The sequence below is a fragment of the Galeopterus variegatus genome, unplaced genomic scaffold (genome assembly GCF_000696425.1).
Source record: "Galeopterus variegatus unplaced genomic scaffold, G_variegatus-3.0.2 Scaffold37, whole genome shotgun sequence".
Lineage (NCBI taxonomy): Eukaryota > Metazoa > Chordata > Mammalia > Dermoptera > Cynocephalidae > Galeopterus > Galeopterus variegatus.
The window spans coordinates 1,125,490-1,149,196 of NW_007726148.1; the positions used below are offsets into that span (position 1 = coordinate 1,125,490).

Sequence of the window (23,707 nt, forward strand, 5' to 3'; positions counted from 1 at the left end):
AGCATGAGGTTTTTGAGTGGGACTTACTTTGAAGTTGAGGGACAAAGCGATTTTCTTTGAGAAAAGGAGCTACCGTATTTGACAGAATTTCCCAATCTGCTCGTGCAACAGGAATCAGTTACTCTGTGACACCGTCATTACCTCCATGGATCACAAAACCAAGTACTTGTTCCTGTATTTGTTCTCGTCATTGAATTGAAGCTTTCCAGTGTTCAGAGAACAACTTTACAATGTCATATTGGCCATCATCAGCAACTATTTATTGATGCATTTTGCTTCTGATGGCTAATAATTGGGAAGGGGAGAGTGTGTACTTTCTCTGCCTTCTAGGGGAGTATTTTATAAATGAAAAAAGAAAAAGTTTCCCCAAGTGACAAGTGTTTCTTCAGGGCACAGTCTGCTTGCTGCAAAAATCCGACTTGACTGGTCTGTCTCCAGAGAATAAATCTCATGTCATTTTGCTAATTTCCAGGTTACCCTTTGCAGATATGAGTGGGCAGTTTTGTTTTTTTTTTAATAAACAAAAATTATTTACAGGTTTCTGGTCTTGCACAGAAGAAGGAATGTTTCTGTAATGCAGATGGGGTGCTATATCTGAGGAGTTTGTGAACAGTGAATTGTATCAAGTTCCAAGTAATTTTCAAAAGGTGCTTTTTGTATACATATGAGTGTGTGTGTGTCTCTACCTATATACACATACATATTATATATGGCTACAAAAATTAATTCCATTATAGGCCGTATATGGGATTTCATGTAGACACAGAAATAGTTCTATGAATTATATAGAAATGTCTATAACTAGTACACTAGGAAAAGCATTTGGGGAAGGCAGCGTTAAGCACTTTTCATCTGTGCGTGGTTTCCCAGGAATTAGTAACCTCCATTTCTGCCACCACCACATGGTTGGTCTGCTCACAGGAGGATCCATTTAGTCTTCTGCCAGGAGACTAGGTGTGACAGCTCTCACTGTCTTTCTTCACTTTCCAATCTGCTGTCACTGCCTTCAGTCATGACACCTGCTATGGCACAGACCTGGAAATGTTTTCAATATAATGCAATGAAAATGAAAAATAGGTTCCATTTGCCTTTAAAACTGGATGCTTCATTTCTTAAACTGCGAAAGACATGAAATGTCTGAGACCCTCTGATAGTGGAAAATTTCATATAGAGGTTGTCAGATTAGGCTCCTTAGGAGGTTTTAAATTTTTTTTATTGTTTACCATTTTCTTTTGAGGGGTAGAGTCAATGTTTGTTTCCTTATTTTTCAACTGAAGATGTTCAGGCTAATTTTCCACTACGGTGCTGAGATATGAACAAGTTAGTCCTGTCTTGTAGAAATCTTGACGATTTTAATGTTGTTTTAACAAAAGCAATGTTTTAAAATCTCTTCATGAAAAGTTCTTTTAAATTCTATTTGATATATGCATGTCTCTTCCATGGACAGTGAGAGCTTCTCAAGGAAGTCATCTATACGTGAAATTGAGTCATCCCTTTATTTATTGTTAAGAGACAAATGAAGTTATGATTTGGAGGGACATAAGCCAAGAAAATCTATGTTTGCATTTTTATGTCCTAACATGTGAAGCACGCTTTGAATTACCATGAGGTGTTGCAATGGCATGAAAGTAGGTGTCGCGACGTGCAAACTGGACGACTCGAGGAAGCTGTCTTGCCTCCTGCTTCCCCTTTATCATGAATAGTCCTTAAACACCTTTGGCAGAGTGCAGATGTCTAAAGCAGAAATTGAATTGTACAGGGTTTTTTTTTTTTTTTTTGGTTTTCTTTTTTTTACACTTTCCTGATGATTTACTTTAGTTGCAGTTTCTTGTCTTGCATAGTGATAAGCAACATCCTTCGAATAACTGCAGTGCAGGACAAATTTTTTTTTTTTTGCTTTTGGGAAGACTACTTCCCTTTCTTCCTTTAGACAATCACATTTTAAAAGATTACTTTCCATTCTCAATTCACCCTTTCTTTGCCATTTCGGACACTGAAATTTGGGATGCCCATCACAAATTTGCTATTTTATATACAAGAGTGTGTGTGTAGTATTAGATGTATATATATGCACATATGATGTATGTATATATGACATATGTAAATATTATGTACATGTGAGTGCATATGTATGTAACGCCTCTGTATTTGTGTGTATATACATCTGCATATATTTCATACACATATTTTCAATTGTTTATCAGAATGATAGATTGCAATTTAGGTGTCTATTTTTGGAAGAAAAAAATGACTGTTTATTGTGTCTTATGTACAGGAGATTGTTTATCCTGATATAACTTTTAAAAAAAAAACAACTTATTCTAGACATCATACTTTAGTTCAGAAGATAAAGACACAAAATAATGAGTATATTATTTGTAAAAAAGGAACAAACCAGCTTCCAGAGCATAATGTGATAATGTGCTCAGTGGGACGCACAAAGGACCCAAATGCCAGGGAGGCAAGTGCCGGTTCCGGACCCCAGGAACTGGGCAGGACAGACGGTTCCTGTCGGCAGCATGGAAAGCTGGCATCCAGCCTTCGGCTGCAGGACACTGTCCCGGTCACCCGAGCTGCTGCTGGTTCCCTGTAAGCAGTGAGAGTACAGATTCCAGTGCCAAGTCATCCTTATTTTGGACCAGGCAGTCATGTTGACCTGACCTGAGCTGCCTTTTCGTTTGGTTTCAGCTGAGCATTGAGTGGGCCAGGGGATGGGGAAGTCACAGCAGGGCCGTGGAAAAGGCAGCCGATTCTTCGACTCGGGGCAACCCTGGCGGAGTGGATGAGGTGGAGCTGGCCTTCCTGGAATTGTTGGGCCGATTTTCCTGTTGTGTTTCACTGTCGACGCTCTCACAGACGCACAGGACGGCTCCAGCACTGCCTGCCACCCACCATCTGGTCTCCGTGGCCTGTCCGTCATTTCGTGGGTCCCCTACTCTGCCTACAGCGATGTTTCTTCAAAAAGAACTAGTGTGCGGCCCATGGGTGGGTATTCAAGGTGATCTGTTTGTCAGAATCTAGAGAAGTGCTCAAAGAACTGTTAGGGACCAATGTGCTGGTTCCGGTTTTGAACCTGTATCAGTCTCCGGATGGAACGACTTGCATTTCTGAGGCTGTCGAGGGGGCTTCTTCACCTTAAGACAGAGCAGGACAGGGGAGTCGTTCAAGGAATTGGGGCTGCTCTTTTGCATCGCCGTTTGTCTTTTTGCTTGTCTAAATGAAGCTCCAGAAGGAGTCTTTAAGCATTCTGTTAAGTAAATTGGGAAGACTAGGTTTCAATTAAAGTAAGCAGACGGTGTGACCCAGCTCCCGTTTCCTCTTAATTTTGATCATTAAAGCCTTCATATCCCCACAGACAATCTGCAATGCTTCGGAGTGATCCTTTTCAGTAATGTTCATTCATTATTAATCAGATTGCATGGTCAGGCAAGTATGTGATTATTTTAAAGAATATCCTAGAGATCCAATTACTAAAAATGAGCATGTTATAGGCAGATGTGGAAGTACAGAAAAGGTTTGGTTAACAGTTTAATTTGATTTGCATGAATTCCACCAGGTGGGTGTTTGGTGGAATTATAGGTCTTCCCTCGCTCTCACTTAAGGTATCAGGTAAAAATCTTTAATTTCAGCACTCTTTAGAATGAAGAAGATATGACATCTTATTCAAAATATCTGTTGTACTAAATTAATTATTTTAAAACTTGAGGCTAGCATCTCAGTGCTTGTCTGCTTGTCACTTGTTTTCAATCAGTCCCTCTGGTCCCCTACAATTTGGTTGGCGGAAATTCTTGGTTGTCTGTTACCCATTAAACGAATGAACCTGAGTGTGCGGACAGTCGGAGGTTAACTACGGTGATATTTCAGGGTAACATTCATTACCTGTAGAATGTTATTGGGTCACCTTTTTTCACCTGTTCCTACTCGATGTATTATTTATACTGTTGCTTTAAGAACCACTTTGCATTTGTACTGCGTGCTCTCTGCCACAATTTGGGGTGGAAAACAGCCTAAATTATGGTGTCAATTTCTAATCTTATCAGAATACTGTTAAATTCAATTGCATCTCCTTCTCCCCTCTTTCCATTGCTTCATGTCCTGTTTTATTGAGCGTTTACTTACTCACCTGCTTCTCAAATCAAGCAAGGTACTCATCAGTAAAGTAGCATTTGGGTAGTGTGTTTATTCAGTGGTTTTTATAACTCAGGGTTAAATATTAAACTGCATAATTGAATATGCAGATGCCAAGTCCTTGTATTATGTTATTTAAAATACTCTATCTTTGGTGATTTCATCTTGGATGTAATAGTGAGTTTTTATTGAGTTTGCGTTAGAGAATTTTGTGAGTTGAGAAATTACACTTATCTGAGATGGTAACAAGGCCCTTTTGAGTTCAGTCCCTGTTGCAATCTCTACCTCACAAACTCAGGATAACTTCCAGTGTTTCACAGTTCAGTTGTTCTGAGTCCTATAAAAGTCTGTTTTTCCTTTTTTAAATTTTATTTATTTATTTATTTTGGCGGCTGGCCAGCATAGAGATCTGAACCCTTGACCTTGGTATTACAAGGCCACACTCTAACCGACCGAGCTAACCAGCCAGCTCCACGAAAGTCTGTATTTCTGCTGGTCCAAGATAGAAAAATCACTCCACAGACTTTAAAAAATATTCCACCTACAGTTCTATACTAAGGATAATATCATAGCAAAAATCCAAACAGCAATAAGTCAAAGTCTTCATTACAACAGGTGAAGAGAGGATAAGAGGTGGGAACAATCAAATAAATTGACTTGATTGTGTTTGTAAAATTTAGGACTCTCAAAGAATTCAATTTATTTGTACAATTTTTGATGCTTTCTGTTGTTTGCAACACTTTTAGGAGCTTCCTTTTCTGAAACCACTTTTATGTGACTTGGTGTAGCAGTGTGCAGTTTTAACAGTGTGTTTGTCATCTCAGGTATGTTTTGATAGATTCAACAACAAACTTAGTTTTTTAGTCCAGGGGATACTTGGAAAAGAACCAGAGGAAGTGCCTTGGGAATCATCCGGGCAGTAGCTGTGAGCCACCTGGTATTAACAATTGATCACCGGCCACCCAGTGTTAGTATCCAAGTTTATTCCCTGGTCTAATGACTCATTGATTTCCCTGATAGTAAAGGTTTTTAGAGCTTTACCAACCGAGGGACTGAAAGTAAAATTATTGGTGGGTAGAATACATGTTCTTTTTCATATACTCCAAACTAGAGAAATAATTATTTTTCATGGAGTATGCAGACATGACATAGAATATGTGTAGGAAAGCATTGATAGGCAGGTTTCCCTTATGATTAAAATGTCAACACCTCCATTAAAAGAAATTTGGAATGAAAAATTCATGGATGATGTGTAGACAATAGAAACCCTGATTATAATGGGTGATTGAACTCATAGAATGCATTTGGTATGGAGACTCCTAATTCTTGGTCAGTTCTTGAACATACAGGTGAAACTTTCATATCCTTGGTATCCTAAACCAGAAAGCCTGCCTACTGAATGTGGCTGTGGATTAAACCTGGCAATGTGTGCCATCTTCACAAGGTCTTAGGTGTTTCTTCAAGGCACGGAATATCTTGATTGTGTCATAGTGGAGGTCAGTAGAGACTGCAGGAATAAAATTGTGAAATTCTAAAATGAACTACCGAGCAGGATGATGGCAAGGGTTGTGACAATATAGGCTGGGGTTAAATTTTCTGTCTGCAGTGACTGGCCAGGTCCATGTTTTTGTCTCTTACTTCAAAGGAGGGGGCAAAAAAATTGACACCAACAGACACGAACCCCCTTAACTTCCGTGCCCATGGCCTACAAGAATAATTCATAAGGGCACCCATCTTGAGTTCCCCCATCTCCCTCTCAAGCTCAAACCCTTCAGCTGAGGAAGTTCCTATGTCCTTCCTCTTCCACTAGAAATTTTCTCCTTCAATTAATTTCCTTCCATATCCTATACCTTGGACAAAAGAAAACCCTTCTCTCTCCAGGAAAGTCCTTCAACTGGAATGAGTGCTACCTCAGGGTGGAGATAACTCAGGATGCCACCGCGCTCCCAAGCGCCGCACTCTACCGAGTGCGCCACCGGGCCGGCCGCAGATGGCTTTTTTGAAGGAAGGATTAACTGCTAGAAAACATGTAGGTAGGCTTTGGTTAACAGGAGGAAGAAGTCAGCAGCAGTTAGAAAGGGGGAAACCAGAAAAGGACAATTTCAGTGACACACAGAATGAGAGAGGGAGGGAAAGGAGGAAGGGGAGGTGTGAAAGCATTCACATGATTATTTGCCATCAAAATATCCATTTATTAGTTTTCCATTTTGAGGAAGTCTTGAATCTGTAAGAAAGTTTCTTGTAAAGATGTCTTGCATCCAGTGTGTTCCACGCTGTAGGGCTTAACTGCAACCTGTCACTAAAGACTCTCCTGTTTGGGGAAGTGATTACAGCGAGTGCTGGAGGAATTGTAGGGAACACCCATGGACACTCACACATGCACACGCAGGCAGCTAATACATAGCAGAGCTGCCAAACATCCTAGATTGTCTGGCCACCCATCCAACTCTCTCCTTTCGCTCACTATTCTGTCCCCTGTTCTAGACGTATAAACCATGGACAGGCAGAGGTGTGAGCTGTGAATTGTGGCCATTCCCAGTTTGTAGCAAGGGGGTTCCATGATTACCCACCTCCTCCTCTGAGTGGGTACCCATCAGCCCATAGAAGTGTTGAGCTATGGAATTTCCTTACGACAATATGTATGTATGTGTGATTTCCTTCTATTATAGCGAAGCCTAAGAGGCTTTTTTTTGGAGACATGGAAATTAACTAGGAGGGTTAAGAAAAGACAAAAGGTAACATTTTGTACAAAATCCCCACCTGCTCACCACTATCTGCTTGTTGAAGCCCTGTTCCCTCTTCTAAAACCCACCTCTTTCAGGATCCGTCCCCCTGTCCCTTTCTCCCCCAATATAGAGTTGATTATTCCCTATCTCTGGCATGCACCTGTTGTTATGTCACATAATTTGTTCAAATTTTCTCTCCTCTAATGAACCATAAGACCACTGAGGCAGAGGCTGGGTGTTACCAGTACTTTTCCCTAGACCGAGCCCACACAAGGACTTAAATATTTGGTGAAAGATTGAATGGCATTTTAATTTCCTCAAAAAGATATTTTAAAGAAAGCTAAAAAGTAAACCATGCTATTTGGGGGGTAGGGGGGAATGGCATATGTACAAACAAGATATTGTTGAGTCATTTCACAAAAATGGTTTCTGTACCATGACAAAATCAGGATAAGAGTGGAAAAAATGGGAATCCACTCAAAATAAATCAAAACCCCTTCCTTTTTGGTGGCATACAGGCAAAAGATTTAGAAAACTGGCTGAGCCTCACTTACCACATTTTGTCATCACTTAATACAATTAACCATTTACAGCGTAGACACTCGTGCAAAGCACCATGCCAAGCACTATGGCAATAAAAGAAAAAGATCCAGCTTTGAGCAGCTGCTATTAAATCATTCTTACATGAATTGCCTGTAAGCACTCGACTCACATTATTTCCATTGATGTCAGGCTGAAATCCCATTGCATATCATTTCCCCTTAGCACTCAAAACTTGTACACGCTTGTCCAAGTCTTGCTCCACCATCCATGTTGCTCACACAGCACTTTATTCTTGACTCTCTGAGAGTGATCTTCATTTTATATTCTTGCTTGCTGTATGTGTCTCTATATTCTAATACATGGGTCAGCAAAATACGATCTGCAGGCCACTTCTGGCTTGTTACCTGTTTTTGTTGAACACAGTTGTGTTGGAACACGGCCACACTCATTCCTTTAGGTATTGTGTATAAGTGCTTTTGTGCTACAGTAGTGGAGTTGATTAGTTGCAACACAGACCCTATGGCCCACAAAGCCAAAAATATTTACTATCTTAGGCTGGCCAGTTAGCTCTCACTTGGTAGAGTGTGGTGCTGATAACACCAAGGTCAAGGGTTCGGCTCCGTATACTGGCCAGCTGCCAAAAAAAACCCCAAACCAAACAAAAAAAGTTTACTATCTTCCCCCTTATAGAAAAAGTTTGTTGAGCCCTGTTCTAATAGATGGAGAGATCCTTAAAGGCAAGGGTTATGTTTTATTCTTTTTGGTTTCAGCCAAACATCAGTACATTTAATAGAATCAACAAGTATTTGAGTCCTACTATGTGTTGGGCACTGTTTTAGGCACTGGTGGTACATCCCTCAAAAAGCAAAGCAAAATCTCTGCCCTCGTAGGGCTTATTTTCTACTGTTGGAGCCAGTGAGGAGCAACGGAGCAATGAACAAACTAGTACAATATGTCAGTGATAAATGTTATGGAGAAAAATAAACCGGATGGAGGAGGAAGAATTGCCACAATGAGTGGGTGGTTATGGTGGTAAGAGGGGAATTGGTTTTATGTAGTCTCACAGAGAAGGTGACACTGGTGCAGAGTCATGTGGGTTCCAAAGACCTTGCAGGGGCAAGTGGGGGACAGGATGTGCTTGGCATGTCTGAGGAATCACAAGGAGACCGTGTGCCCAGAGCAGAACGAGCAAGGGGAAGCGTGGGAGGAAATGAGCTCACTGTCTGAGTCTGTGTTTTCTGGGGCTGGTTTTATTCTGATGAGTTTCTCTCTGAGCGACATAGGAAGCGCCTGGAGGGCAGACAGGAGAGGCAGGCTCTGTCATGTTTCAGTAGGCTCCCTGGCTTCTGAAGGGAGGATAGACTATGGTGGCAAGGGCGAGAGTGAGCGGAAGCCAGGTGACCATTTAGAAAGTTCTTGTGATCACTCAGGTAAGACATGATGCTGGCTTGGCCCATGATAACAGAGGTGAGGTGATGAGAACGCCAGATTCTGGCTGTTTGAGCCAGCTCAATGCCGGGCATCCAGCAACCAACTCTTGAATGAGTGAATAAAATGTCAGTGTTTCCATTGGAGCCCCCAATGGAATCGCCTCTAAAAATTCTAATAGCACCACTCTGGGATGGAATCCTGGCACTTTCATCAAAAATAAAATCTTCATAGCTCTGCAGATGTAATCTGATGCTCATCCCTCTGTTGAGATCCATTGGTAGGTGTTCTTGTTTCACCTGAGAATAAAGCAGACCAAAGGTCTTTAATTTAATTTACATGCTTCTGATGGAAAGACAGAAGAAATTTGACTTGGAGATACTTCTATTTTCCCATGATTAACCACAGTAGTGATTAATAGGTAAAATCTTCTAATTTCTTCTGAGCCATCCATAGGACGAGTTAACTGGGACCAACGGGGGACTATAACTTTCTCTCAGTCGCAGTCCTAGAGTTTGCCTTGCAGGTGTGAAAAGATGAGCCAGCTTTAATATTTCAAATCACAGCTGCTTCTTTATTCTTTCTTTTGTAGGAAATATTAGTGAATGGTTGAAGTTTTTTGTTGTTTGTTTTTGTTTTTGCTTTTTTAAAGATACCTGGCTTTTATGAAGCTGGTAGCTCTTTAATTTTTAATAGGCTCAGGACATACTTTACACTTTTCATGATCATTTACCATTCAGTTGGTAGCAAGATCAGCATTAGCTTCACCAAAAGCACCACATGGTATTTCCAAGGGATGCTATTTAGAAAGGTTCCGGGTAGTCTAGAAATCGTGAATTTTGTAAATAAGCGGAGGTGCAAATACAAACGACTGATTGTCAGAATCACTAAACATAGCTGTGGATGTAACGCCTTCCCATAAATCCTCTGAGAAAACCCCCCGGCGGGTGATCTGAACCTCCCGACCACTGGGTGAACTGTGCTGTTCTCCCACAGCCCTCAGTGGCTGCATCTAATGTTCCCGTCGCTGTGCCACAGACCTCTGCTAATGGTCTGGAAAGGGAGAAGGTTCAAAGAGGCTTGGTTCCCAGGCCTGCTAATGAGCATGCGGCCTCTTCACCCTTAATGAACCGGGGTTTGTGTGGGATTCTTTTCCCCACCCCTTTTGAAGGGAAGGCAGGCAAAAGTTCACAAAAGCTGCAAGGTCTTTATAGCTGGGGAGCAGGCAGCTGGGTCCCCCCCGAATGTGGCCTGGAGGGGAGCAACAAAGCTGGCAGAGGTCGTGCCTGGGCCAACACGGCTCTGAGTGTGAGGCTGGACCTCCTGCCAGCCTGGCCTGTTGCTGGCAACAGTGACAATCCCGGGATGAGGGTTTTTAGGCCAGAAGGATCCCTCAGCAGCCTTTGCAAGCCTCCTTAAGTTGCTGTCTAGACTGTAGTTGTTATCATTGTTATAACTTATCAAATGAATAAGCTAACCACTAGAATCTTTGTTCTAATTAACTAAATCACTGTTCTAAATATGTCATTGGTACCCAAGCTCACCGCAGCCACCAAAAAGGCTCCTAGGTATTTTTCTCTGCTTGTCTCTGCTCACCCACATCCCACTGCTGGATTAAGTAATGGAATTCTTCAGAAAAGTAATGAACACATGCCAAAAATATTGCCTCTATCACACTCATCTTTGTGAAAGTCAGTTTTTCTCAGGAATATATTTTAGAAAATGACATCCTGTATTTCAACATGATCTTTTCCACTGAAATCTGTGCATTCGATTTCATGTACATTTCATGCCTATTTGTATAGTAACTGCCTTTCTACCGCTCTAAAGCCTGGTTTGCTGTTGCAGACTAAAAGCCCTTAAAACACATATACATTAATACGTTAAGTTCATAAATTCAAAGTTATGAAAGACTCTGTAGTTTTTTAATGAACACTTCTATATTTAATTTTTAATGTGAGGTAAAACCTGGCTGTGACACAATAAGATTATTGTGATTAGATACAAATGATGAAAATTACAGTTTCAATTACTTGCCAATTTGGAGTGAGGCCCTTTAAAAAACAAAAGTGCAGAAAAGAAAAGAAAAATTGCCACTTTCAGTGACTGGAACTTTGAGAAAATATTAGTTGGTATGCTGGCTCACGGTGTTTTTTTTTTTTTTTTTCCTCTTTATTTTCCCCAGTGAATAGTAAGAGAATTATTTGGAATGTACACACATTTACCCCTTTATGACCTGTGTTTGGGGTTATTCTGAGATGCGTTCAAAGCTGACAGCCCCCCATGGCTGACCCCCCCGTGCCTAATCAAATCTTACATTTTGTTTCCAGATAGCTGATCAGCTTCCTTGGATTTTGCTGATGACACAGGAGAGCTTTGCCTGAAGATGGAAACACTGGAGTCGGAGCTGACCTGCCCTATTTGTCTGGAGCTCTTTGAGGATCCTCTCCTGCTGCCCTGTGCTCACAGCCTCTGCTTCAACTGCGCCCACCGCATCCTGGTGTCACACTGTGCCACCAACGAGTCTGTGGAGTCCATCACCGCCTTCCAGTGCCCCACCTGCCGGCATGTCATCACGCTCAGCCAGCGAGGTCTAGACGGACTGAAGCGCAACGTCACCCTGCAGAACATCATCGACAGGTTCCAGAAAGCATCAGTGAGCGGGCCCAATTCCCCCAGTGAGACCCGCCGGGAGCGGGCCTTTGACGCCAACACCATGACTTCTGCTGAAAAGGTCCTCTGCCAGTTCTGTGACCAGGATCCTGCCCAGGACGCCGTGAAGACCTGTGTCACTTGCGAAGTGTCCTACTGTGACGAGTGCCTGAAAGCCACTCACCCGAACAAGAAGCCCTTTACAGGCCATCGTCTGATTGAGCCAATTCCGGACTCACACATCCGGGGGCTGATGTGCTTGGAGCACGAGGATGAGAAGGTGAATATGTACTGTGTGACCGATGACCAGTTAATCTGTGCCTTGTGTAAACTGGTTGGGCGGCACCGCGATCATCAGGTGGCAGCTTTGAGTGAGCGCTATGACAAATTGAAGGTTAGTCCGATCCGCCTTAAGCCAACCCCTTTCTGCCAGGAAATGTCATGGAAATAAAAAGTGTATTCACTGTTAGCTACATGGCAGGTGAAGGTTTTCTCTTCACCTTTGTTATCTGATGAGTTTTAGCATGTTTTTGGCAGCCTGTAAATGTTACACAATAAGGGTATCTTGTAAAAGTTGACTGCTGCTTGTAATTTTAGCGTTGTCAAGGTGAGGGCAAATTCTCAAAATCTGGATCATTTTCAATCCTTGCAGTTTTTCTGGATCATTTTCAGTCTTTGCAGTTCTTGCGTAGAGAGTGCTGCCTCTCCGAGAGAGCGCGCAAGAAGGAATGGCAGATCAAACCAGGCTTTGAGCATTTGGGGGTCATTTATTTTCCTCACTCATCCAGGAAAACGAATTCACTCTCATTGTACCTGTATCTAGTTACTGCACAAACAAAAGAATAGAAGGAGGAATGTCTGCAGCAAATGTGGGATTTTAGAGGACACGTGACCTTTTATTCCTTGTGTAAATGATAGCCAGCTTATTGGTGAACTCCAGTGCTCTGACAATCTCAGGTTTCACGAAAGAATTCCTTTTCTTTACTTAGGAAGGTTACAGGAAAGACTGTTTGAACTTCATTTTTAACATGAAATTATTAATCTAACTCCAGCTTGGGGGATAATCATTAATATGACTCTATGTCAAATAGAAAATCACTCTAAATATGTATAGAAAGGACCAGGGAAGAAATGAAAAGCCAGGTCTCCAGATGTCTGTTCAACTTCAGGTGATGGTGGGTCTAATTATTGAAAATTCAGCTGAGAAAGTTGGAGTGAGATACTATGTTCACGAGCTAATTTTAGATCACAAGACACCAATTGAAAGGAAAGGAAGTATAAATTAAAGCCTCTAAGTAAATGTATATTGAAGTCCTTTCTCTCAGGAAAAACATATACCACGTTGTTGAGCAAACAAAGTCAATCACATGATCAAAAGAGCCTTATAACTCAGAGAACATCGTCACCTTTAATAAATGGTTCCTATCGCTCTCCTTAGCGCTAATGGGTGGTTGTGTTTACTTGGACCACATAGTTTATCTTGTGACAGTGGGATTAACGAACCACATCTGGGATTCAGCTTTGCTGTTTCTTGACATGCTGAGGGAAGCTGACATGCTGAAGTGCATTTCTGCTTCTAAATGTCACTCGGGCAACAAAAGTATCACCTGGGCATGCTGCCTCACTTTAAGTGTCCAAAGAGCAACTGGCACAAATCCGTCTCCAAACCATGTAGAGGAAGTTAAGCACAAGGAATTAAGTGACACAGACAAGGGAAGACAGACTCTGACTTGTTTTCTAGTGCAGTGCACAGTGGTGGCAGAGAAAAGTAGCACCAAAGTTAATAATAGCAAAGACAATGCAGGTATAAATTGTGCCAGTAAATTCTTCAGAAATTGATATGGCTATCAATTTTTAGAAACCAAGGTGATCTTTTTTTCCCCCCTGTCGCTCCTGGTCGGGGAGGGTGTTTAGGATGATTGAACAGAGATGTTTGATTCTTGTTCTTTTGGGGTTTTTTGTCATTGTCCTTACCATCTTTTTTTTTTTTTTTTGGCGGCTGGCTGGTACAGGAATCGAACTCTGGACTTTAGTGTTATCAGCACCACACTCTAACCAACTGAGCTAAGCTCCTTTTTTTCTTTATCAAAAATGTTCCTTTGATTGGATAAACACTACCTTTCAATGATGGTTTGCTAAGACACCGTAATCATAATGATGTTTGATTTTCAACAACTCCTAGACTTAATATTTAAATCTGGTAGTCAAGTTGTGCTCATTACTTGTATGTTGTCACAGCAGAGTTATTATATTAATTATTTACATAACATCTCCAAATTTATGAGACAGTGTCATGTTCTAGCCCTTTTTGTGATGAAAATGAAATTCTTCAATTACGAGCCCTGCACACTTGTCTAATCAAGCCAGTGGGCTATCGGTCATTGGTACTGTCACAGGGAGGATCTGACAATTAATGATGTAGTATATTTTATTTTCTAATTACAGAAACATAAGCATATAAACAGCACCCAGTGCACCAAAACGCATCTACAGCCATTCAACAAAATGTGCTTATGAGCATTTGAAGAAATAACATACTAGCATAGCACGTTTGTTCTAAAACACATCATTTAGAATAAGAAAAATCGTAAGAAGATATGACATTTGGGTGTCTAAGATATTTCAGTTATCACATATTTTAAACATATGTTCTTCCTTGTTTTGTTTAAAACCTAAGTGTAATATAAATGTTGATTTTTGAAGGAAGTAATACTATACTGGAAGGACCAAAACCAAGGAAGTGTGTTTTGTTAATTATTACTTTGGTCTGGAAAAGTAAATGTGCTTTGTATGTGTATTTTTCTATAGTGCTAGGATCTCATATGGCTATTGATTTGTTATGATGTGGGAACACAAATAAAGCATGGAAAAATTTGAGGATGCTTTCGGTGATAAGACTGTAGATTTGCTTTACTTGGAGATGTAAGGAGCCAGGTGTCTTCTGTTTGAAAATGTTTTTGTCCTTCTGTTAGTAAAAGTCCATTTCATAAAGAAGGGAATTCTGCAGTGATTATGAAGAATAGTTATTTCTTGCAATAACACTAAACTTTGGGTGACATTTTTTTACTCATATTAGATCTCAGGGTAAGATATGGTGTCTATATAAAGAATTGGAATATAGTTTTGTACATTACAGTCTATCCTGAGCATGAAATGGAAAAATGACATAAAATTCCAATGCATAGAATTCACGTAAATAAAATCTTCCACATCATCTGAAATAGCATCATGTCAGATGTCTAATGTTTTTAGAGACTATGCATTGAGAAGCATTCATGAAATATTGAAGCAAAAGAAAATTAAAATAGCGTTTCTTGAACTCTATTTTAAGGTAGGGAAAAGTTTTTCTGCCCAATGCAAAGGTCTCTAAATGGAGCATACCTTAATGCAGACCTTTTTTTTTTTTTTTAACATCATTTTAATTGAATTTTAAGAAGCCTCCAAACTTGGATTAAAAATTTGATTTGTGACCAACATAACATGTAAGAGAATTTAATATAGTGCATTCCAGGGTTTTTAAGGAATTATAGTGCAGTAATTCCTCTTTTTCTGTTCCAACATACAATGTGGGAGCTCTTGTTTCTTTTCTCTAGTTACACGTATAAAAATATACAAATTGAGAAAAATTGACCTTTCCTTGCCCTTTAATTTCAGCATAGCCTCTTCAAATTAGCTGAAGCTGAAGTTCCAAACCATTGTTTTGCTATTCTGACTCTTAAAAACTGGCTGAGGGAGTTAGTTTGTATAATACATGTTTCCATGGATCATCGCATTGTAATTTTTTAATAGTTTAATAAAAAGTTCCAGCTAAAGCTTAGCCTTTCTATGTAGCACTTCTCATTTGGAGGTGAAGATATGAGATTTCACTCTTGGGTATAATTTACAGATTGTAAGGTTCTATATTTTTGAGAGTATCTCCCAAATTGTAATTGAGGAAGTTGTAAGTCGCTATTGAGCTAAACTTTTTTTCTTTTTTCTTAGAATTTCTTTAACTTATTTCTTCTTTAAAAGTAGTAGCAAGTATAGTGCAGGTTCTAGTGTAAAGGTGTATGTACGTGTTTGTGATGTGCACATATATATGAGGGGACTTCAAAAAGTTCATGAGAAGATTCATATTCTCTTTTAGTTCTATTTTTTCACAAATTTTTTGGAGTACCCACATATATATGCATACATGTATATGTATACTTACATGCATTTGTGTATTTATTTTAATATTAGAATTTTCCTGAATCCAAATTATATGTAGGCAAATTCAAGTGACCAGCATTTCCATTAGGGATATTTCATTCTGCAGGCAGGAGATGGAAACAAACATAGCAACAATAACTATATTCCCATTACCCAAAATATTTTATCTATTCCTTAAATGTTTGCTAGATGGGTACAAGTCATTTTTGGACTTGGTATGTATGCCCTTTGTGGGAAGATTTTTTTTGAAGCTTTTTTTTGGGAATTTCAAACATATGTATTTTTTAAAAAATGTATCTATCTGTTTATTGATTTCCAGTTTAAATGTCTTAAGATCAGGGCGTGAGACAATTGCATATGCTTTCATTTATGGATGCAGTATCCTTTATTAAACATTGGAATAAATTTGTTTATTGTCTTCAAATTTTCCATAAAGTTCAGTAATATTTTTAGTCTGCTTAATCAATTAATGACTAGGAGAGGTACATTTAAGCTTCCCACTAACAGAGTAAAATTTTTAAGTTTTCTTCATAGCTCTCATTTTTCTTGCTTTTGGACTCTTGAAGCTTTGTTATTAAGATCATACAAGTTTATATAGATTTTTTGAGAGGTGACAAAAAAATTAAGCTAATATATGTTTCATAAATGAAAGTAATATGAACAGAAACAGTCCCTGCCTTCATGGAGCCTTGTCGTCTAGTAGGGAATTTCAACAGCTAAATATTTTCTGTGTTGGTGGTAGAGAGAGGTACATTATGCTCAAAGCGAGGACACCAGCCTCAGTCCAGAGAGATGGAGAAAGGTTTCCGAGAAATAGGGTCATAGCACCTACCATTTCCAAGCTTTGTATAAGAAAACAATGTTGAATTTAAAATCCCTGTTATCGGCCATTCCTTTTTTACTTTTCACCACATAGCACATCCTTTGTATAACTCTATATAGTTTTTCAAATTAGTTCACAATAATTCCAGGTTAGATTTTAATCTAAAATACAGATATACCATATGTTTCACTATGTGGTATGTGAATAAGTCAGACACATGTCTTCTAAAATGTTTTGGTTACGTGGAGTCTCACCGGTTCCAACTGACTCCTTCAAAATGCAGTTCTGTTTGTGCTTATTTCATGGCAACATTTCTTCAGTCTGCAATGTATGTTTTTTTTTAAATTTCCCATGTGATGAAAATAAGGTTTCCTAATATTAGTAACATATATTTAAACTATATTTTAATTTTCTTAGTTTGATACAAAAAATATTTATGATAGAGTAAAAGAAAGCATCTCCAGGGATATGTTCTTAATTGGATATTCAAGGCTGCTTCCGCCCCACTCCCTTCTCACCCGTTTCCCCAATGAGTCTCCTCTGCCCTCCACCTGCAGAGAGGAATTTATTATTGCCCAATAATTTATTGTTATTGGAATCATTGTTGGTAAGCTTGGAGAGTTCTGGAAAATGCACAGACTCAAGCTACCTCTTAGTCATGTGGCTGTGTAAACAAATGTAATTCTTGGGCACATTGTTTAACGTTCCCGTGCCACATTTTACCCATCTATAAAACAGGGTAATAATACACTTACACAGAAACTTGGGAGAGTAAAATGAAGTGTTTCATGTAAACCTTGTGCCTGGCCCAGAGGAAGCCTGCAATATACAAGAGAACTACCATTGGAAACCGGGAGGCACCATGTGTAGTGGTTAAGCATGTGGACTTTGGCAGTAGACTGCCAAATATTTTTTAACCACTTATTTGCATGTGAGATAAGGGTCCATGTTGTTGCTTTCATGTAGTTTGTAGTTTTCTTTATAAAGCACCTGGCAAAGGGCAGAGGCATGACAATTAATACCACTCAACGGACACACACAGAATTGATGGGTTAGGTGAGTGTTTGGGGATTCAGAAGAGAAAGAGATGACTCTGCTTTTAAGTAGACAATAAACCTGGCTTCAGGGTGGTGGGATTTAAGCTGCTTTGACAGATCTGTAGATTATGCATCAAAGAAGAGGAGTGAGGTGTTTGTGGGAGCGAGGCCAGCAGAGACCTGTCGGCAGGAATAAGCAAGACAGGATTCTAGACAATGCTGGCTAGAGGAGAGGTGCCGACTGAGCGGCCAGGAGAGATCATGTTGGAAGAGACACCTCAGGGGAAGATTTGAAAAATCTTTAAATGCCAGGTTAAGAGTTTGGGGCATGTTTACTCTTTTCAATAGGGTAACTGAAATAATTTTTTTTTGAGAGAGAGAGAGAGAGAGGGGCCGATGAAATGTGTATTTTCTGAAAGAAAGGTCAAATGAGGATATCAGAATGGGTAGGGTTACTATATTCACGGAAGTAAAAGGAGGAAGAAACGTTCACATTACTTTAGATGTCATGGTTTCTTTAGATGACATGGTATCAAATGTCAAAACCCAGTCAATGGAAACATGTAAAAGTGTGAGATTCAAAGTCTTGCCCCTAAAGACTAAGAAGAAATAGGAAGCGTCCTTGCTGCTTGGCTTCTGGCTCCAGACACAAATGCAGTTCTTTTCCTGCTTTCTTGGCACTGCAGCAAGACACCCTGATGAAGACATGTGGTTATGTGTTCTGGCTTTTTGATTCACAGTGAGGAGAATGCTGTTCAGACCTCTTACTGCCTACTACAAACCAAAATAACATTTTAGAGCCAGAAGCAACCTTGGAGCTCATCATGTGGTTCCATCCCCATTCTGCAGATGAGGAAATGGGGGTGGAGAATAGTAAAAGGAGTTGCCCCAAACCACCTAGTGAGATAATGACTTTGAACTAGGACTAGAGCACAGTTCCCTGCTGCCCGGTTCTGTTTCTTCTGCTACTTTCTACTGCAGTTAACACAGGCAGCCTCTTCTTTTAAGCAGGTCATTCATTTCTGAGGTCACTTCTGAGGTTTTTGGGAATAAACACAGTGATTTTACAGCAATTTTAAACACACACCTGGCCTGGCTGCAGGCCATCATCATGGGTGTAGGATGATAAATACCACGTGTTCTGGAAATTATTGCAGAGATAAGGTTTTAGAATGATGCCTCCAGGGCCATCAAAAGAGCTGCCTTGAAAATGTCCCCATGCTGACATTTTTTACAGTTGAGCCAATGTAGATTGTTTGTCTCAAAGGACCAAACCTCATGCTGGAACTGGGTTCATGTAGATGTACCCAGATGACCTCAGGGACGCTGCAGAGGAAAGGAGAGTTAGGACAGTGACGTCAATGAGGAAACACATGAATTGAAGCTGCAGCTGAAATGGGATCACTAATTTCCCTCTCAGGATCATTTTCATCCTGACTGTCTTAATATACAGATTTAAAAACCTAATTTTACTTAAATATATAAAGTAAGTAACCATACAAGTCAGGAGTATCTATCTGTTTATGCATGGCATTTGAATTTAAGTTGAAAAGTTTTGAAAGAACATAATTCATCTTGACCAGTTACAAAGTTAAAGCTGGTAAGATGTGCTGAAATTACATTAACTAAATATTTCATTTTTCTAGTCAGTGATATTCAAAATTCTCTTTTATTCTCAGTCACTGACAAACCATAAATTAAATTATTCTTAGGAAGACATAATTTTTTTTTGACACCGAATAGGTAAATCATAAAGTGAACATGAGTGGCCTGAGAAAATAAATGAGCTTAAAGATTTGATTTATTCTCAATATGTGCTGTAAGCATTCTGGAAAAATCTGATACAACTGCATTTGCAAAATCTAATTAAAACTTACTTTACGTTTTGGACTTTTGGGCATGACACTGAAGGTCTTTGCGTACCCATGAGGTGTGGCTTTTAAGCTGACAGAGGAAAACCCACTTTGCATTTCTCATCAAAAAGGAAAATGCTTGTAAAGTGCCTAGCATGGTCATTGGCATAGAGTAAGTGCTGAATGAACATGAGGTATTATTTTATCTGGGAATTTACTGTTACAATAAAGGTTTCATTGGTGTAAACCAATCGTGGATTTCTTGACAGTATCATAAATACTCAGTGGTTATAGGGTTGATTTGTGTTTCTGGCTGACATGGGAAACTTTGAACAACCCTCAAGAGAATTATAATTGGATGGAAACTTTGATTTATCCCTTCTAAACCAAGCTGACTAGTAAAATGGACTTTTAAGAAGTAGTGAGTGGGGGACTGAAAGAAATGGCCTTAAAACCAAGCACCATTTTGAAATCCATGGGGAGGGAAGAGCTGGTCTTTTGAGTTTCTGGTCTGTCTGAATCAGCACCGCAAGTGCTGGAGTACAATCCGACTGTTTCCTAGGAAAGAGAAGCTGGAGATGGGTTTATGCCATGGCTGTCACATTTAGATACATCTAGGCAGATGAGGAAAAGAGAGGTGACACTCAGGCTGCCTGGACCAGTCACGGGTGCAGTGGCCCTGGGCTGTGTGTTAGCAGCTGGCTCCCTTAAAATAGGAAGAAGCAGGGCTTTCAGTATCGGCTGGGGCTGGAGGGGGAAAGCTTTGCAGCGAAGGAGCATGCAGAAGGCTTCCAGCCCCTCCACGTAGTGGCCCTGCCGTGTCTTGTTCTCTGTCCTCTCTTCGGTGCTAGCTGTACAGAATGCATGAAATAGCAGTGCCATCATCTGCCTCCTCCCTTGTATCTCCTTTGCTATTTATTGGGAGAAAAATCAGGAAAATAATGATTTTTCTTTACATTGTGATCAACTGGATTCTTATTACTGAAACAAAGTGGAAATCATGAAAAGCGTCTATGCCTTTTGTGCCTTTATAAGTGTTCTTTTCTCTTTCGGCTTTACCCAAATCTGCTTTTTTAAAAAAGAAAGAAAAGAAATTGTATGTATTTGCCCAAAGAATTTTCATGTAGCTACTATGAGATACGCGCTTGGTAAACTCTGGGAATGCAGAAACAAATACAGATAAGTCATGGCTTCCATGATCTAAAGCTAATTATAACATGTAATAAGAGTATATAAAAGATCTATTAAAGGAGTTCCTTGGAGCTCAAATCCATCAGATAATTTTGAATCTGAATAATCATCAAAAATCACTGACTTTGGTATTGACATCTGGAAATTGCCTAATTCTAAAAGCTGAAGTAAAAACACATTTCAATGAAAACCAGCATTCAGAGAGGACAAACAGTGACATTCACACTGTACATTCCTTTGGAGTCGCAGGTAAGGTCAAAATATGAGGGCTCCAGTCCATGATAAAATCCTGGCCAGACGGTTTCTTACTGAAGGTCTACTGTTCACGAGCTGGACTGTTAAGCTCTTCTCACGTGCTTTCCTTGGAGGTCTCCATTTCCTTCCTGAACAGGGCTAAGAGGTCAGGTAAATATCCAGGCCCAGAAGCGGTTTATGTCATTTCCACTCTGAAAGGACCCATCTCTAGGGAGATGTTATGAGAGGCAAACTCGAGGAAGTGCTACTGTGTTAACCATGCCAGCTGGTGGGCTTGCTTTATCTGTTATGGAATTTTTACGAACTTAGGTGTTAGGAAGAATATCCTGAACTGCTAGAGAGTGTTTATTTCACCCTGCTTTGACCCTTGACATGGCTGGGTCCAGAGCTCAGTCGCTCTTGGTTGGCGTGGTTAGATTCAAAGCCAAGAAGAGTGAAATGACAGGTTTTCCGACTTATGCTGAGTATGTCCTCTTGCTTCTGGAAGATCTAGGAAACCCAGTGAAGGCATACAAACACCACCCAAGGAACTTGGAGGGAAATGCTATTCTTGCTCCTGGATTGCTGCATTAAGTTCCAGAAGGTCCCAGCAAACAAGGACCTCACCTATGTATAGTGTTCAGCTTGTTAAGTGAAGTGGTTCCTGTTTCCCTCTTATTCTAAAAATCCATCTGAAAACATATTAGTCAAGGCCATGGGGCTGTCTTCATACCTCTAGAAAAGTCTTGTAGGCCAGGGCTGAGTGGTAGTAGAGGGAGGCAGAGTTATCTTTCAAGAAGCTGCTTTAAGTTGTTTTGAGATGTGATTCAAGGGTATTTATTGACTCAACACCAAGAACCAGCTATTACCAAGAATAATAACTAGTATTTATATATCTCCAGATTGACAGTTTGCAAAGCACTTTCAAGTATTATTTGATCCTTGGAACAACTGAGTATCTCCTGTAAAAGTATGGGAATGATAATACCTGCTCATTACGGATCTTGGGAGGATTAAATGAGATAATATAGGTCCAAGTGTCTAGACCAGCATCTGGTGAGTGGGAGCTGCTCAGTAAATAGGAACCGTTTTAACGATGCAGACCATGAGGCCGCAGAAAATTATAAAGCATAACTATAATTACAGTCAGAGAACTCGAAGTTTAGGGGCTCAGACCAAGGGATCCCATCTCACCCCTGCCTAATTATTACCTGTAATTAAATCAGAAAGAACTGTGGCCCATAAATGGCACACTTAAAAAATTAGTGAGAAAGACAGAGAGCTTGGGTATGGATAGACAAAGGATTTTTGCCATTACTTTTGACACACAGCCTCCCTGAACTGAGCAAAGAAGTTTCCTTTAAAGTGATGACCATGACTGAAGATGATCTATCTCTCATTCTAATGTAAAGAAGTAAAAATTCAAAGTAGAAATATGGAAATCAGTGTGGAATTATTTTTATTTATTTACAGTAATGTTGAATTATTCAGTACTCAGCAGCTGCTCTACACCTAAGTGTTACACGAATTTAATGAATCTCTGATGATCCCTAAATTCATTTCATCACTTGAAATGTGATTATTTGTCTTCCCTGGTAAAAAATATAAATTTTGAGTTTTGGTCTGTGAGTTTGACATTTCAGATCTCTTAAGAGACCTAAATAAGTTCTTATTATTTAGTGATTTATGACAAAGTATGGATGTAAATAAAAATGGTCACCATGTGTTAGTCAACAACAAAACGTTTTGGTCTGTTACCCATTCCTGTCTCTAGGCTCACTAATCGGTCATAATTGTAGGTTTAAATCAGTTTCTCAGACAAGCACTTCTCAAACATAACTATGCACAGGACCCACCCGGGAGTCTTGCTGCAATGCCCATTCTGATTCAGCAGGTCTGAGATAGGTTTGGAGTCGGATTTCAAATTGTATCTAGGCCTTGCCATTTTAGAGCTGTGGGAACTTAAGGGAAAAAACAAAAGTAACTTCTCTAAGCCTCATTTTCTCATCATTAAAACAGACGTAATAATTCAGGATTAAACCCCATAACGCTTGATGCATGGGAAGCCCTGGACAAAGGAGAGTGGTTCCTCTTTCCTTTAAGGCTTCCATTGTCCCCCCTTTATTCCAAATTTTAAGCCTTTTCTGTAGTTATAAAGGCAATATATATGTTCTTATAAAAAGTCAGACAATACAATTTATATAAATAAAAGTGAATAATACTCCTCTTCAATTTTTCCATCTCCTCCTCTACCAACTCTTGGTTACACTTAAAGGACCAACTCAAGGCTCAGAGTGAACTAGTCTAGCTTAGCTTTCCATAAAATCCTCTAAACTCTGACATTCCCTATTCTCTGTACCACCCCCCATAATTACATAGCATTCAGGTATTATTTTATAAACATTCCTTGGGCACAAGTCTTACCCCGCGCCCCCCCACCCCCATCATTTTTCAGTTTCTCAAGCCCAGTGACTGTATCTTATGGTTCTTTTGTATCTGATTATTCATTTTTCCATGACTACAGCATTTTATGAGGGTACTTCAAAAAGTTCATTAAAAAATAGAATTAAAAGATTATGAATGTTTCCATGAACTTTTTGAAGTGCTCTTGTAAAAAGCTACAAGGTATTTTATCAGTAGTGAGTACTTGTTGAAACAAATGGAAAAACCTGTAATAATTTAATCAGATTATATAGTCTTTATTGTCTAGGTAGAATTTGCCCATCAGATAAAAAAGGGAAATCATAGCCCACCAGCCATTCTTTTGAATTTCAAATATGTAAGCAAGCAAAATATTGCCTTTCGGGTCTCTGTATTACTTTCTGAATCTACAAATTCCTTCCCAATGATGTTTTTCAAGAAAGCCTTATAAAGAGACCATTTGTTTTTTTAAAACTTTAG

The 23,707-nt window shown here is 39.7% G+C and overlaps 1 protein-coding gene across 1 annotated transcript in view; it reads left to right on the forward strand.

Annotated features, from left to right (window-relative positions):
- MID1 (midline 1) overlaps nt 1-23,707 on the forward strand; it is a 156,127-nt gene that overhangs the window by 36,078 nt on the left and 96,342 nt on the right. Inside the window, exon 2 of the mRNA XM_008571254.1 lies at nt 11,156-11,871. Within this exon, the coding sequence (XP_008569476.1) occupies nt 11,212-11,871 (660 nt within the window). The 5' untranslated portion in view covers nt 11,156-11,211. The remainder of the gene's footprint in view (nt 1-11,155; nt 11,872-23,707) is intronic.